Raw genomic sequence first — 17,550 nt, 5'->3', positions numbered from 1 at the left:
TGCCAATATGTAAGGTCCCAACAGGCAGCGGAAGACACTGGGGAGGGGCCGGTGGAGATACAGCTCAGCTCTTACGCAGGATGTAAAAATCCAGCAGGTAGCTCGCTGTGCGCACTGTGGGGAAAGAGCCCAGAAAGCGGCTGAATCTAAATATGTAAAACCCCGGTAGTTAGCTGAACCTTTCTGTATAAAGTCCCAGCGGACACCTGTACCCGTTGTGAAAAATCTGAACCCCATTGAAAATGTATCGGACAGCTGAACGCCACCAGTTAAAAATCTGGTTAACATTCAGAAATAATACAATAAGCCAGAAGGTAGCAGAATCCAAATTAAAAACTCGGCAGTCAGCGGAAACCCTACTTTCCCACCTTCTCTCTAACTCTAACCGCAATTCACTTTCTCTATCTGCGCCTCTTTCTCTCATTCCATCCCTCCTTTTCTTTCCCACTTTCCCCCTCCTCCCCCCATTCCTCCTACAGCAGTACCCCCACCCCCATGAAGGTCGCTTGATATGGGAATCCACTTTTACATTGGGGAGCTGGGGTGAAAAGGTCCCCGATGCACAGAGGCGTACAAATGTAACAATGTCAGTGAGAATCGTCTTGCTGTTGGCTCCCAGCCGCCTGGCGTTTCCCATCCCGGGAGGAGTCGAGGTAACGGGTAGATACGGAGTGTGAAAGGTTGCGGCCACAATCGCAGTATCTGAAGGGGCTGCTCCTCAAGTTCTGGCTGCACTTCGGCCCCGTGCTCCCAATCTTGGCGGGAGGGGCGGGTCTTTCGGGGGATCGCCTGGTCGGTTTGCTCCCGGGCCTGGCTAGTGTGGCCATTCATGTGTCCAGGCGGAGGTTTCTGCCCAAGCCGATCGCCTGCCCTCTTCCAGGGTTATGCCGGTGCCCGGGTGTCCCAGGGAAAAAGGCGCAAACGGTACCTGTGCCGGGTTTCTGGGACCCCGGGTCCCACGGCGGCTCGTGTGCGTTCTGGATGGAGACGGCCGTGTTGGAAATTGACTGTAAATAGTGTGAATCATGAAACACTGTTGTATTGTAATGATGTGACCCTGGAGTCACTGAATAAACCTCCTTTGGAAAGGGGGGGGGGTCGTTAAATGTCTGCCATTGTTAGCCAGCTAAACTGCACTCCTTGTCAACAGGATATCAAACTTCTCGCCGCTGCTGCTGCAAAGTAGTTGTGGGTGGGGTTTTGTGCGGGCGGGGCGGGGCTTGTGCTCCCCACGCCGGGTAGTTTTGCCGGTTCCAACACTCGTACCAGGGCATTCACCGCAAACTTGTAAATGGTAAGTTGCTGTTTGCTTTTGTACAGAGCGGGGGTCAGGCGGTTCACTCTTTTGGCTCGATGTTCCCAGACATTAGTTCGTTACTGATCCGGAACTTGCCCTGAACAGGGAGATCGGACAGGCCAATGGGTCACCCAGATTCCTCAACTGTAAAAGAGAAATTCAGTTGAACGCGAGTGTATTGGTGACTAGAAAAGCCCAGACTGACTGTACCTGTAGTACAGAGCCGTCCCGGACTCTGTAACATACGACGCCCTGGAGGCAGTACCCAAATGAATTACCTGGATTCTGAGAGTCAAATTCTGCGGGGAGCTATGCAAGCTAGCGCTACGCTCTCTGCAATTAAGAACGGGTGTTTCGATCAGCATTCCCGACATACCGGCAATGAGTGGCGGGCAGGTGAACAAAGAAAAGTTATTGTACCGTGGGCATTGTGTCGCCCAGGAAACCCAGTCAACAACCGGAGAGAAGTTGGGGGGACACCTCAGCTGACACAGGAGTTTCGAACATCCTTCCTCGGCCAGCGCAGTGCGAAGCCATCCGTCAGTTTAAGGAGTGGGTTTTCTTTTTAACACACTCCCTTGTTTGGCAATTACGCTAGAAAGCTGAAACTCCTCTGGGCTTTGGTGCCATAGCAACAGATTTTCTGGTCTGTTGGATGTTACCCCTGCTTGCACTCAGTAGTCACAAGTGGAACCCGGTGTGGTGTTGCGCTGCGAGGTTTTGCCGTGTGTGTTCGGAGATGCTCGCCTGCACACCGCTGTTGTAACGCCTGGTTGTTTGAATTACTGTAACCTTCCTCTCAGCTTGAATCAGTCTGGCTACTTCCCTCTGACCTCTCTCATTAACAAGGCATTTTCGCCCACAGAGCTGGCACTCGGAATGTTTTATTTTTGTTTTTCGCACCATTCTCTGTAAACACAGCGCGGAAGTGCGGGCAGTGGAGGCCTAGTGAATTTAAAAGGAGTGTGGGAAACAGGGCCCCCGAGAGCTTTGAGGGAATATTGGCGAGCCATTTAGATTTCAGAAGCAACACACATCGAAGTTGCTGGTGGACGCAGCAGGCCAGGCAGCTGTATCTCTAGGAAGAGGTGCAGTTGACGTTTCCGGCCGAGACCCTTCGTCAGGACTGAGATCCTAGAGATGCTGCCTGGCCTGCTGCGTTCACCAGCAACTTTGATGTGTGTTGCTTGAATTTCCAGCATCTGCAGAATTCCTCGTGTTTAGATTTCAGAAGAATGGGTTACTAGATTATTGGTGTTTTACAACATTTCTTCTGCGTGCCTGTGAGATATAGTCGAGGATCAGCAACAGCGGCCTGTTTAACGTTCTGGACAGGGCAGAGGAAATCCACAAACGTCATTCCATTCCATCATAGTTTAGAAGTAAAGCTGGTCTTCCATCTTTTCCACAGATGCTGCCTGGCATGTGGAGTTCCTCTGGCGTTTTGTGTGTGTTGCTTTCATCTTTCAGTTTTGAAGATTCCAAACAGATTAACATTCAATGATCTAACAGGTAGTACAGGGCCCTGCCCCCTCCTCTTCAGTCCTGACGAAGGGTCTCGGCCCGAAACCTTGACTGTTCGTTTCCACGGATGCTGCCCGACCTGCGGAGTTCCTCCAGCGTATTTTGCGAGTTTCTCTAGTACAGGTGTGAGCTGAACAGCACTAAATTGATTGGTCTTGTTTTCTTCTGCTAAAATGCAGAAGTCCAAGATAAGCACCATTAACTTTTGTTCTCTTTTCTCTCTAGGACTCCATGCGTTTGAACCAATATAAGTTGAAGACTGAGATTGGAAAGGTAATACAAGCCCATCCCAAGTCTCTGCAGGAGCTGGTTTATGGTGCCTCTCTGTCTTTTCCCAGGGCCTAATAAGATTCTCCTTTTGTTCAGAGTTGGAACTGCTCAAGCTCGGAGGAGGTTGGGAGGCAGCAGAGCAAGCTAATGGCCTATGGAATAGTGTGGCATGGGAGTTTACTGGGCTCAACCCTCCCCCTGTAGGCATGAGTACATGAACAGGAGGAGATGAGAGTGTAACACCCCGGGAAAGCTTTCACTGCTAATGTAATGGTCTTTCTGTAGAAGCGGTGTTTGGGCTATGGTTAGAGATAATGGGTACTTTCCAATGAAGGGAGTGTATTTTCGTGCTGTGTGCTGTGATCTGGATCTTTTGTTCGGTGAGAGATGGAGAGAGAAGATGCCGGAGAGGAGAGGAGAGGTCATGGGGGTGGACTTGGAGTGGGGCCGGGAGTCAACTGAGCCCAGGGAAATCGATGGAGGATTGGCGAAGGGGAAACCGTGAGCTCCAAATTGTGCACGTTAGACTGTTACATTAAAAAGACACGCCTCTTTCTTTTTTTTTGCTTTTTCTTTACTAACCCTTTAGTCAAATTAAGAATTTTAAAGCTAAATTGTTTAATTGTATATGGTGTACTGTCTGTTATTTCACGGTACTGATTTGTAACAGGGTAACAAGTCACGCACCGTCCACACAGACAGGGGGTTTCAGGGGGGAGGCTCACACCTCAATCTCACGTGATTGGCGGGGCCAGAGACAGTCTTCCCTCAGCAGAACCTGAGGACCACCAGAGACTGTTTTCCCTTGACAGAACCTGAGGGCCAGAGACTGTCTTCCCTCAACAGAACCTGAGGGTCACCAGAGACTGTCTTCCCTCAACAGAACCTGAGGACCACCAGAGACTGTCTTCCCTCGACAGAACCTGAGGACCACCAGAGACTGTCTTCCCTCAACAGATCCTGAGGACCACCAGAGACCGTCTTCCCTGGACAGATCCTGAGGACCACCAGAGACCGTCTTCCCTCGACAATAATCCTGAGGACCACCAGAGACTGTCTTCCCTCGACAGATGCTGAGGACCACCAGAGACTGTCTTCCCTCGACAGATGCTGAGGACCACCAGAGACCATCTTCCCTCGACAGATCCTGAGGACCACCAGAGACTGTCTTCCCTCGACAGATGCTGAGGACCACCAGAGACCATCTTCCCTCGACAGATCCTGAGGACCACCAGAGACTGTCTTCCCTGGACAGAACCTGAGGACCACCGGAGACTATCTTCCATGGACAGATCCTGAGGACCACCAGAGACTGTCTTCCCTCGACAGAACCTGAGGGCCAGAGACTGTCTTCCCTCGACAGATCCTGAGGACCACCAGAGACTGTCTTCCCTCGACAGAACCTGAGGGCCAGAGACTGTCTTCCCTCGACAGATCCTGAGGACCACCAGAGACCGTCTTCCCTCGACAGATCCTGAGGACCACCAGAGACCGTCTTCCCTCGACAGATCCTGAGGACCACCAGAAGAAGCAAGGGGGGAGCCAGAGTGGGAAAAACAGCGTCTAGCTTGTACCACTTCTCTTCCCCATCTTCTTATTCTGGCTTCTTCCCCCTTCTTTTCCAGTCCTGACTAAGGCTCTCAGCCCAAAACATTGACTGTTTATTCCTTTCTATAGATGTGGCCTAACCTGCTGAGTTCCTCCAGCACTTTGTTTAGTTATTTACCGAGGTACAGAGTGGAATAGCCCTCCCGGCCCTTCAAGCCGCACCACCCAGAAATCTCCCGATTCAAGCATAGCCTCATCACGGGACAATTTACAAAGACTGATTAACCAACCAATTGGTCTATCTTTGGATTTTGGGAGGAAACCGGAGCACCCAGAGGAAACCCACACAGTCACGAGGAAAACATGCAAACTCCTTACAGACAGTGGCGGGAATTGAACCCAGATTGTCGGTAGTGCAAAGTGTTGTGCTGACCGCTACGCCACTCTGCCACCCCAGTGCATTACTCTACCTATTGTACAAGAGTTTGTCTCCAAGAACTTTCCTAGTGGGCTTAATCCTAAATCCCACCGACAAGAAGTTTGGGGACACTCAATCCCAATCTCAGCTCATGCTGTCCAATGTTTCGGTCTGGAACAGGACTGTGGAACTCAAATTCCTAGAACTGAAAAACAGGGCTGGGGTTTACACATTTTTACATGTCCTTCCTCTACCCCTGGGGTTTCATTGGATGACTAACCTGAACTTTGGTTTGTTGACAGGGGTCCTATGGTGTTGTGAAGCTGGCCTACAATGAGAATGATGACAAGCATTATGTGAGTAAACTGGAGATACGTTTCTGTTCCTGAAGTGGAGGGTGTTGAGTGATCTTCCCAGCAGTAGAGAGGGGTCGATACAACATACCTTTGTCTAGTAGGATAGAACAACCTCAGAACAGACCACCTGGATCAATGCTGTGGACATGAGAATATTGTCTGTGGATCCGCAGACTCTCAGGATGCTGAGTATGTCATAGTCATAGTCATACTTTATTGATCCCGGGGCAAATTGGTTTTCGTTACAGTTGCACCATAAATAATAAATTAGTAATAGAACCGTAAATAGTTAAATAGTAATATGTAAATTATGCCAGGAAATAAGTCCAGGACCAGCCTTTTGGCTCAGGGTGCCTGACCCTCCAAGGGAGGAGTTGTAAAGTTTGATGGCCACAGGCAGGAATGACTTCCTATGACGCTCTGTGCTGCATCTCGGTGGAATGAGTCTCTGGCTGAATGTAGTCTTGTGCCCACCCAGTACATTATGTAGTGGATGGGAGACATTGTCCAAGATGGCATGCAACTTGGACAGCATCCTCTTTTCAAACACCACCATCAGAGAGTCCAGTTCCATCCCCACAACATCACTGGCCTTACGAATGAGTTTGTTGATTCAGTTGGTGTCTGCTACCCTTAGCCTGCTGCCCCAGCACACAACAGCAAACATGATCGCACTGGCCACCACAGACTCGTAGAACATCCTCAGCATCGTCCAGCAGATGTTAAAGGACCTCAGTCTCCTCAGGAAATAGAGACGGCTCTGACCCTTCTTGTAGACAGGCTCAGTGTTCTTTGACCAGTCAAGTTTATTGTCAATTCGTATCCCCAGGTATTTGTAATCCTCCACCATGTCCACACTGACCCCTGGATGGAAACAGGGGACACCGGTACCTTAGCTCTCCTCAGTTCTACCACCAGCTCCTTAGTCTTTTTCACATTAAGCTGCAGATAATTCTGCTCTCACCATGTGACAAAGTTTCCTACCGTAGCCCTGTACTCAGCCTCATCTCCCTTGCTGATGCATCCAACTATGGCAGAGTCATCAGAAAACTTCTGAAGATGACAAGACTCTGTGCAGTAGTTGAAGTCCAAGGTGTAAATGGTGAAGAGAAAGGGAGACAAGGCAGTCCCTTGTGGAGCCCCAGTGCTGCTGGTCACTCTGTCGGACACACAGTGTTGCAAGCACACGTACTGTGGTCTGCCAGTCAGGTAATCAAGAATCCATGATACCAGGAAAGCATCCACCTGCATCGCTGTCAGCTTCTCCCCCAGCAGAGCAGGGCGAATGGTGTTGAACACACTGGAGAAGTCAAAAAACATGACCCTCACAGTGCTTGCTGGCTTGTCCAGGTGGGCGTAGACACGGTTCAGCAGGTAGACGATGGCATCCTCAACTCCTAGTCGGGGCTGGTAGGCGAACTGGAGGGGATCTAAGTGTGGCCTGACCATAGACCGGAGCAGCTCCAGAACAAGTCTCTCCAGGGTCTTCATGATATGGGAGGTCAATGCCACCGGTCTGTAGTCATTGAGGCCGCTGGGGCGCGGTGTCTTCAGCACAGGGACCAGGCCGGATGTCTTCCACAGTACAGGAACCCTCCGGAGTCTCAGGCTCAGGTTGAATATATGGTGAAGTACTCCACATAGCTGAGGGGCACAGGCTTTGAGCACCCTGGTACTGACACCATCCGGTCCTGCAGCCTTGCTTGGGTTGAGACGTTTCAGCTGTCTTCTCACCTGTTCAGCTGTGAAGCCCACCGTGGTGGTTTTGTGTGGGGAAGGGGTATAGTCATGAGAGCAGGGTGGGGGACTGTGAGGAGGGGTAGGAGGGGAGAGTGGAATGTGTGTTGGTTGGGGGCCGACAACAGATGGCTCATGTGGGAGATGGGCAGGGGCCACAATGTCAAATCTGTTAAAGAACAGGTTAAGTTCATTGGCCCTGTCCACACTGCCTTCAGCTCCTCTGTTGCTAGTTTGCCGGAACCCAGTAATGGTCCTCATCCCCCTCCAGACCTCTCTCATGTTGTTCTGCTGGAGTTTCCACTCAAGCTTCCTCCTGTACCTGTCTTTAGCCTCCCTGATCCTGGCTTTCAGGTCCCTCTGTTTATCCTCAGCTCCTCCCTATTTCTATCTCTAAACGCCCTCTTTTTAGCGTTCAGGATGTCCTTAATGTCCTTTGTCACCCGTGGCTTGTTATTTGAATAACAAAGGACAGTTCTTGTCAGAACATTGCAGTCCACACAGAAGTTGATGTAATCCGTGATGCACTCTGTGAGCCCATCAATATCCTCTCCATGTGGCTCACAGAGTGCCTGCCAGTCTGTCACCTCAAAACAACCCTGGAGCGCCTCGTAAGCCTCCTCCGACCATTTTCTCACTGTCCTCGAGGTTGCAGGAGGGTTTGATACCAAGTCAGTAGATTTCTTTGTGTTTACTGTGATTATAACCTCTCATTAATGCTGAGCATCAAACACTAACTCTCTGAACAGAACAAACTAGTTGGGAAAGTATTTGAGCTGACATAAGATTTTTTTTCTCTGTGGAAATGATTCGCATACTGAAGTTTCTGAAATCCTCAGGCAACTTGTTAGAATCCTTAAACAACAGGAATTCTGCAGATGCTGGAAATTCAAGCAACACACATCAAAGTTGCTGGTGAATGCAGCAGGCCAGGCAGCATCTCTAAGAAGAGGTGCAGTCGACGTTTCAGGCCGAGACCCTTCGTCAGGACTAACTGAAGGAAGAGTGAGTAAGGGATTTGAAAGTGGGAGGGGGAGGGGGAGATCCAAAATGATAGGAGAAGACAGGAGGGGGAGGGATAGAGCCAAGAGCTGGACAGGTGATTGGCAAAGGGGATACGAGAGGATCATGGGACAGGAGGTCCGGGAAGAAAGACAAGGGAGGACCCAGAGGATGGGCAAGGGGTATATTCAGAGGGACAGAGGGAGAAAAAGGAGAGTGAGAGAAAGAATGTGTGTATATAAATAAATAACAGATGGGGTACGAGGGGGAGGTGGGGCATTAGCGGAAGTTAGAGAAGTTGATGTTCATGCCATCAGGATCCACGGCCTCCTCTACTGTAAAGATGAAGCCACACTCAGGTTGGAGGAACAACACCTTATATTCCGTCTAGGTAGCCTCCAACCTGATGACATGAACATCGACTTCTCTAACTTCCGCTAATGCCCCACCTCCCCCTTGTACCCCATCTGTTAATTATTTTTATACACACATTCTTTCTCTCACTCTCCTTTTCCTCCCTCTGTCCCTCTGAATATACCCCTTGCCCATCTTCTGGGTTTCCCCCCCCCCCCCCCAGCTTGTCTTTCTTCCCAGACCTCCTATCCCATGATCCAGGACAGCGAATTTCAGGAGTAGTTCATGAATCGCCAGTTAACAGAAGTAGTTAATCACGAGAGAGACCAGGTCTGTTTGTAGAACCATTGTTCCCTTTGTTGACGAGTTTAGGGTAGATAATTCAAAACAATGATACGTGATGAGGTTAGAGTGATAGACCTTTGCAATCACCATCCTGCTTTGGGTAGTCCCATGAAATAAGGAACAGGTTCCAGACTCTTGCTGTGAATCCTGTTTTGTTTCACTCCTTGACAAACTGCTGCCTTTGCTGGGAAGGTCTAATGTTGTCAGGGCTCTCCCTGCGTCCTGGGTCTCACACCTTGCCCTGTGACCCCAAGAACATGGCAGTGTGTGGGCAGACTAGCAACAGAGGAGCAGAAGGCAGTGTGGACAGGGCCAATGAACTTAACCTGTTCCTTAACAGATTTGACAGTGTGGCCCCTGCCCATCCCACACATGAGCCATCTTCTGTCGGCCCCCAACCAACACATATTCCACTCTCCCCTCCTACCCCTCCTTACAGTCCCCCACCCTGCTCTCATGACTATACCACTTCCCCACAAGAAACAGCTCTACAGGTGAGATACAGCTGAAACGTCTCAACCCAAGCAAGGCTGCAGGACCAGATGGTGTCAGTACCAGCGTGCTCAAAGCCTGTGCCTCTCAGCCATGTGGAGTACTTCGCCATGTATTCAACCTGAGCCTGAGGCTCCGGAGGGTTCCTGTACTGTGGAAAACGTCCTGCCTCGTCCCTGTGCCGAAGACGCCGCGCCCCAGCGGCCTCAATGACTACAGACCGGTGGCATTGACCTCCCACATCATGAAGACCTTGGAGAGACTTGTTCTGGAGCTGCTCCAGCCTATAGTCAGGCCATACTTAGATCCCCTCCAGTTCGCCTACCAGCCCCGACTAGGAGTTGAGGATGCCATCGTCTTCCTGCTGAACCGTGTCTACACCCACCTGGACAAGCCAGCGAGCACTGTGAGGGTCATGTTTTTTGACTTCTCCAGTGTGTTCAACACCATTCGCCCTGCTCTGCTGGGGGAGAAGCTGACAGCGATGCAGGTGGATGCTTTCCTGGTATCATATATTCTTGATTACCTGACTGGCAGACGACAGTACGTGTGCTTGCAACACTGTGTGTCCGACAGAGTGACCAGCAGCACTGGGGCTCCACAGGGGACTGTCTTGTCTCCCTTTCTCTTCACCATTTACACCTTGGACTTCAACTACTGCACAGAGTCTTGTCATCTTCAGAAGTTTTCTGATGACTCTGCCATAGTTGGATGCATCAGCAAGGAAGATGAGGCTGAGTACAGGGCTACGGTAGGAAACTTTGTCACATGGTGTGAGCAGAATTATCTGCAGCTTAATGTGAAAAAGATTAAGGAGCTGGTGGTAGACCTGAGGAGAGCTAAGGTACCAGTGACCCCTGTTTCCATCCAGGGGGTCAGTGTGGACATGGTGGAGGATTACAAATACCTGGGGATACGAATTGACAATAAACTGGACTGGTCAAAGAACACTGAGGCTGTCTACAAGAAGGGTCAGAGCCGTCTCTATTTCCTGAGGAGACTGAGGTCCTTTAACATCTGCTGGACGACGCTGAGGATGTTCTACGAGTCTGTGGTGGCCAGTGTGATCATGTTTGCTGTTGTGTGCTGGGGCAGCAGGCTGAGGGTAGCAGACATCAACAGAATCAACAAACTCATTCATAAGGCCAGTGATGTTGTGGGGATGGAACTGGACTCTCTCACGGTGGTGTCTGAAAAGAGGATGCTGTCTAAGTTGCATGCCATCTTGGACAATGTCCCCCATCCACTACATAATGTACTGGGTGGGCACAGGAGTACATTCAGCCACAGACTGATCCCACCGAGATGCAGCGCTGAGCGTCATAGGAAGTCATTCCTGCCTGTGGCCATCAAACTTTACAACTCCTCCCTTGGAGGGTCAGACATCCTGAGCCAATAGGCTGGTCCTGGACTTACTTTATAATTTACTGGCATAATTTACATATTACTATTTAACTATTTATAGTTCTATTGCTATTTATTATTTATAAAGCAACTGTAATGAAAACCAATTTCCCCCGGGATCAATAAAGTATGACTATGACTAGAACTTCACAACCCCGTGGACTTTTTTGACCAGAATAAGTTTCATCCTTGAAATATGATCCAAGCAATTCTGCTCTGCTATTTACTCTATAGATTTTGTGAATCTGTTAAGTCTAATTCCTTGATATTATCTCTTTACTCGTGTTCAACAGAAATTTAGATGGTGTTTTAGGTAAAAGCCCTTGTTGGTAACAGAAATACCTTTTCTCCCCAGGCTATGAAGGTACTTTCCAAAAAAAAGTTGATGAAGCAGCAAGGATTTCCACGTGAGTTATCTTCCTAATGACAGTCAATTTTCATGTGTGAGTTCTGATGCAATTATTTGGTGTTTTGACATCAGCCTGTAACATCAGAATGGGTGAATATCACGCGATAGGATTGGTAGCCTTTCAGTGCTGAGGAGAACACAGCTGGTGAAGTTAAACAAGAAGGAACGTTTAGCAAGCAGAAATCAAACAGACCCTCGAGGAATATAAAGAAGCCCGAAAAGAACTCAAGAGGGATTAAGGGAGCCAAGAGGACCATTCTATACATTCATCAATAGCAAGGCGATGACGAGGGAGAGGGTAGGACCACTCGTGGGGAAAGGAGAGAACATGTGTTTGGATGTATGTCATGTCAGTATTTAGCAAGGAGGAGGTTGTGGAAAATAGATCAGTGTGGAGCATTCTAACATGCCAGGGCAGTTTGAGATAAAGAAGGGGGTGGAGTTGAGTAAAAAAAAGGATATTAAAGTAGATAACTCCTCAGGGCTTGATGAGATATTCCCCTGGTTATTAAGATCTGATTTATGGGGCTTTGACAAATATCTCCATGTCCTGTCTAGCCACAGGGGAATTCCGGGAGGACTGCGAGTGGATCAGAACAGCACAGGAACAGGCCAAACGGCTCACAATGTTGTGCCAAGCCTGTTAAAAAGCAATCTAAAACTCCCAGACTAATCCCTCCCACCTACACCATGTCCATATCCCTCCATTTTCTTTCCAACCATGTGCCTATCCAAATGTCTCTTAAAGTCTCTAATGTGTTTGCCTCTACCAAGCAGCACATTCCAGGCATCCACCACTTTCAGGGTAAAAAATTACCCCTCACATCCCTCTTGAACCACCCCCTCTCACCTTCAATGCATGGCCTCTGGTATTAGACATTTTAATCCTGGGAAACAGATACTCCCTGCCACTCTATCTGTGCCTCTCAATCTTATAAACCTCTATTAGATCTCCCCTCAGCCTCCGGTGCTGCAAGAAAACAACCCAAGTTTACCCATGCTCTCATGATAGCACATGCCTCTAAACCAGGCAGCATCCTGGTAAACCTCTTTTGCACCCTCTCCAAAGCTCCAACATCATTCCTATAGTGAGGCAACCAGAACTGTATTCAAATCTTCACATGTCGCCATACCAGAGTTTTATAAAGTTGCAACATTACCTCCTGACTTTTGAATTCAGTGCCTCGACTAATAAAAGCAAGCATTCCATAAGCCTTCTTAACCACCTTGTAGACCTGTGTAGCCACTTTCAAGGAGCAGTGAACTTGAACTCCAAGATCTGTCTGCTCAGCAACACTCTTAGGGTCTTGCCCTTAACAGTGCACTGTCTCCTTGCAATTGCCCTACTGAGATGCAACACCTCACATTTATCTGGGTTAAACTCCATCTGCCATTTCTCTGCCCATATCTGCAACTGACCTATGTCGTGCTGTAGTCTTTGCCAGTCTTAAAGTGCAGGTGGGTTTGCCAGGATGCTACCTGGAGTAGGGGTTATGGGGTTTGTCAGGATGCTGCCCGGAGTAGGGGTTATGGGGTTTGCCAGGATGCTGCCCGGAGTAGGGGTTATGGGGTTTGCCAGGATGCTGCCCGGAGTAGGGGTTATGGGGTTTGCCAGGATGCTGCCCGGAGTAGGGGTTATGGGGTTTGCCAGGATGCTGCCCGGAGTAGGGGTTATGGGGTTTGCCAGGATGCTGCCCGGAGTAGGGTCTGTGGGGTTTGTCAGGATGCCGCCCGGAGGAGGTGATATGTGGCCATAAGGAGAAGATGGAGAAATAGGCTCTTTTCTCTGGAGTAGCAGAGACTAAGGGGTAAACTTGATACAGGATTATAAGTTTGTGTGCATGGATTGAGCCAGTGTATTTGACCAGAGAGAGGATGACCTTGACCACTGAGACAGGATGACCTTGGCCAGGCAGGAGGGTGAAGTGGGTGGTAATGTGTTCCTGCCACAGTCTGCACAGTATTTCCATGTCCTCCCACTGTAGAATCTTGAGTCTCTCAGTCCCATCTCAGACTCTCCTACACTTTGAGCAGACGTGGCTGGAGGCTCTCAGTGTCAGTTGTACTTCTTCAGGGATGTTTCAAGCACATCCTTGAATCTTTACATCAGCTTTCCAGTTCACCTCCTCCCATTACCGGGCTGGAATAGTGTTCACTCTTGTCGGCTGGCTGGAGCTGGTTATGCAGGTCAGTGAGGCACTGGCATTCTCAAAGGGACTTTGAGAACATCCTTGAAACATCTCCTCTGGGTACTGGTGATGGAGATTGGATGCGTCTGCCTACTCAGCCGAACCATCAAGTGTATTTATAGAGTCGACTTATAAGCAGAGAAGTGGGCTCTTTGTCGTTCCGTATACATTCCCACTTTCTGATCGTCAGCTTAATCCCATTTGCCATCATTGGCAAAGCATCCTTGCCTAGTCAGTGCCTGTACTGAATGTACCTGCTTCAGCCCGCCCTTGGGCATTACTTTCCGGTTATCAACCACCTTCTATAAGAAAAAAAAATGCCCTCAAATTCTCCCAATCCCCAGAATATGCTTGTCTGTAGCTTTGGATATATTCAGCAGTGGGGCCCCCTTAGGCCTATGTTCTATATAATCCAATCATTTTACAACACTCTGCAAGAAGAATTTTCCACTCTCCTCAGTGATAAATGATGGCCCTCTGACTCTGACTCTGTCCCTCGGTTCTGGACTGTCTAGACAGGTGAAACATCTATGTAATTCATCGCAGTCAGAAACCCCTGGGTCTAATTCAGATCCCTGAATTTGATCTGAATGAGAAGGGGTTGTGGTTTACACTTCATTGAGTGAGGGCAGTCCTACCTGATATCCTTCCATGGAATGGGTCCCTCCCTCTTTCCAAAAATCTTCTTTTGAGCCCCCCCCCCCAAATGTACGGATCCGCATTCTCTCCCGCGTACGGGCCTGACCCCCCCCGCCCTCCAAGTACAGGTCCGCAACCTTCCCCCCGCCCCGTGTATGGATCTGCACCCCACCCCCAGCCAGGTTCAGAGCCCACACCCCTTGGGAGGGGCTGTGGGTCTGTATGTGAGGAGTGGTGTGATTCATGAGAAGATGTTTGGGAAGAGGGATTGGCCCCGTCCCATGGAAGGACATCAGGTAAGTTTAGATCACAACCCGCTCTCATTCAGATTGCAAATAGGGATCCGAGTTAGACCCGGGGGTTCTGAGAGTGATGAACAACACAGATGTTTCACCTGCTTGCACAGAGTCTGCAGCTTGGACAAACGTTTACTGATGCACGGTAGAGTGTTTGCTGATTGGCGGCATCACGGCCTGGCAGCAGAACACCAATGAGAAAAACTACCAGAGGCTCATTCCATCCCAGGCAAACCCCTCCCCACTACCGAGCACATCCAGGCAGAGCGCTGTAGCAGGAAACCGGCGTCCGTCATCAGGGACCCCCACTACCCAGGCCATGCTCTCTTCTCACTGCTGCCATCGGGAAGGAGGTACAGCAGCCTCAGGACCCAACCACAGGTTCAGGAACAGTTACCCCTCAACCATCAGGCTCTTGAAGCAGACGATATCTTCACTCACCCCAACACCGAACTGATTCCACAACCTATGGACTCACTCTACAACTCATGTTCTTGATATTTATTGCTTATTTATTATAATAATTATATTTTTTTCTTTTTTAATTTGCACAATTTGTTGTCTTTTGCATGCTGGTTGCCTGTCTCTCTCATTGGCAGCTTTTCATTGATTCTGTTGTGTTTCTTTCTATTTACTGTGAATGCCTGTAAGAAAACGAAGCTCAGGGTTGTATCTGGTGACATGTATGCACTTTGATAATAAATTGACTCTGAATATTTGCACATAGACCTCTCAATGCAGTGTTTTCCTCCAACTCTTACAATTAAATCCCCTTAGAAAAGGCCAACATGCCAATCGCCATCCTGTGCTGCACCTGTGTGTTTAACAACCTGTGTTATGTGTGTCTACACTCTTCCATCCCAGTGCTACACTGACATTTAATAATTTCTGAGTTCATTTTAAGGAGAGAAATGTCAAACTTTTCTCTATTATGCCTTGAGTGCCACCTTCATTTTTGGCTGTGTCTCCTTTACCTATTTTTATTTTGTCTCAAATTGATGCCACATCCGTTGGAATTTATGGTGTCTCCCTCACCATTGCACCAACACTTCCACCCTCTCTCTCTCTGCTGCCCCTCACCTACCCCTCCCCACTTATTTCCTGCTAGCTCTGTTTCTCTGGAATCTTCTATATCGGACACATCCACTTTAAAAATATGAAAGCAATGGGAGCCCTTCCTAGCCTCCATACTTGTACCACAACTTGTTTTCCTTCACTCTGCTCGTTGAACAGGCTGACACTGCACGGTTCAATGCACATTGTTCAGAGTTTAATCTTCACACAGCTGAATGTTCAGTATCATATTGCAGACTCCGACATTATCACGTTAGTAAACAAATCAGCCAGCTAGGAGTTTCAACCAGATCCGGTTGACATTGATCAATTAATCAATATTCACACCTGTGACAGAAGCAATCCTCTAACAGGCTTTGAAAGCTAAACCTTCATCGTATCATCGCTAAGTATTAGTTCCCTCCTCCACCTATCCTCTTCACCACCCCTACCCTCTTCTCCCCCTGCACCTACCCCCCTCTCCTCGACGCACCTGCCTCCTCGACACTCGCCCCCCCCTTACCGTCCCCCCCTCCCTCCTCGCCCTCCCCCCCCCCCGCCCCCCGGAAGGGAGGCTGGCCCAAAGCACAGAGAGCCGAGCCTGTAGCCGTGCAGAAAAGATGACACTGAGTTGAAGTATTGTTCGGAAACGAGGTCTGGCAGAATGATAGAAGGTGGCTGCTGAACACTGTTGGCTCTCCCAGCCCTGGCATTGGGGTCAACAGGACGGGTTCCCTTTCATTAACAGTGAAATAATGTGCTGCAGGTCTTCATGCATCAAGAAATATGAAGTTAACTAATGCATTCAACCACACACATGTATGGAGCTGAACAAAACATCGTTCCTCTGGAACCAAGGTGCAAACACAGCACATATCTTACGATTCTGCACACGCAGTCACAAAATAATATTAGCACAAGGACCCTGAGTGGCCTGGCTGGAAGTTTGACAGGTTGACATTAAGTGTGAGATGCCTGTTTATGGAAGACAGTATCACGTTACTGGCATTGTTACAATAAAACAAGCAGTAGTATAAATAAGTGAAACAACAGCAATTGACCAGTGCAGGATGAGGTGAGTTAGGCAGGGGAGGGGAGGAGAGTGAAGTGGCCGGGTGTTTGGATTGACTGGTCAGGTGTGCTTGAGTAGCAGTGGGGTGCTGAGAAGTCCAACAGTCTGGGGGACGCAGCCTGACGCTTCTGGTTCTTGTGCCTCAGTACCTTCTGCCTGAGGTCGTGGGAAGGATGGGAGGTTTGTTTTAACAACGCTGGAGGCACTGTGCATACACTGCTTCAGACGTACAGGTATGTCTCGACTGCAGGTGGAGGGAGACCCCAATGGTGCTCTCAGCAGTCCTCACTGCCTGTCAATGTGGGGACGTCACTGTGCATTTGAAGAATTAAGCAGGGAAACCATAACGTGTACCTCAGCCTATCAGGAGATCAATGAAGTGCTTTGTCCTGTGCTAAAGCAACTCGTTCGATAGCTTTATGTATCAGTGAAGCACCAGGCAGTGTACTGGGCCTGAGCTGCCTTGTCAGATTCACTAAAGGTTGTTGCCTTCATTGAAATGATGTCTCACCCCTTGCTCTGGCTTCCAGGTCGGCCCCCACCCAGGGGATCGAAGCCCCCATCTGCAGAGCAGTCCAAGACTCCAGCGCCCTTAGAGAGGGTCTACCAGGAGATAGCCATCCTGAAGAAACTTGACCACCCCAACATTGTAAAGCTGGTGGACGTGAGTTGGTTCATCGTTGAGCTAAAATATTTTTATTTCATTGCTAAATTCAGGCCATGGCTGAACAAGACACGAGGGGTGATTGATAAGTTCATGGCCTAAGGTAGAAGGAGTCAAATTTAGAAAACCTAGCACATTTATTTTTCAACATAGTCCCCAATACATTTACACACTTAGTCCAGCGGTCATGGAGCATACGGATCCCTTCTTTGTAGAAGTGGTCCCAGCAGGGGTGATTGATAAGTTCGTGGCCTAAGGTAGAAGGAGATGAGTTATTAACTTCAAACTTTCTGCATTATCACTCAAAGAGTTGAACTGCACGTGCATGTAACGAGTGCATCTCGGACCTCCAGGTGGTCCGGGGCAGGGGCGATTGACAAGAAGGACATGAGTTATACAGCTCTCATTACAAGCACATGCAGTTCAACTCTTTGAGTGAAAATGCAGGAAGTTTGAAGTTAATAACTCATCTCCTTGTACC

General features: G+C 49.0%; 1 protein-coding gene across 14 annotated transcripts in view; it reads left to right on the top strand.

The window, feature by feature from the left end:
- camkk1a (calcium/calmodulin-dependent protein kinase kinase 1, alpha a) overlaps window positions 1–17,550 on the top strand; it is a 201,924-nt gene that overhangs the window by 132,927 nt on the left and 51,447 nt on the right. For 11 of the 14 annotated variants that reach the window (XM_063031522.1, XM_063031527.1, XM_063031524.1 and 8 more), the window contains 4 exons: window positions 3,047–3,094; window positions 5,360–5,413; window positions 11,103–11,154; window positions 16,936–17,069. In XM_063031522.1, the coding sequence (XP_062887592.1) occupies window positions 3,047–3,094; window positions 5,360–5,413; window positions 11,103–11,154; window positions 16,936–17,069 (288 nt within the window). Of the gene's footprint in view, window positions 1–1,244; window positions 1,295–1,687; window positions 1,694–2,580; window positions 2,945–3,046; window positions 3,095–5,359; window positions 5,414–11,102; window positions 11,155–16,935; window positions 17,070–17,550 lie in introns of those variants that run through there. The other 3 variants (XM_063031532.1, XM_063031533.1, XM_063031534.1) reach the window with 3 other exon arrangements.

This window comes from Mobula hypostoma, chromosome 23 (genome assembly GCF_963921235.1).
Source record: "Mobula hypostoma chromosome 23, sMobHyp1.1, whole genome shotgun sequence".
NCBI lineage: Eukaryota > Metazoa > Chordata > Chondrichthyes > Myliobatiformes > Myliobatidae > Mobula > Mobula hypostoma.
This window is presented reverse-complemented; position numbering and strand designations above follow the sequence as displayed.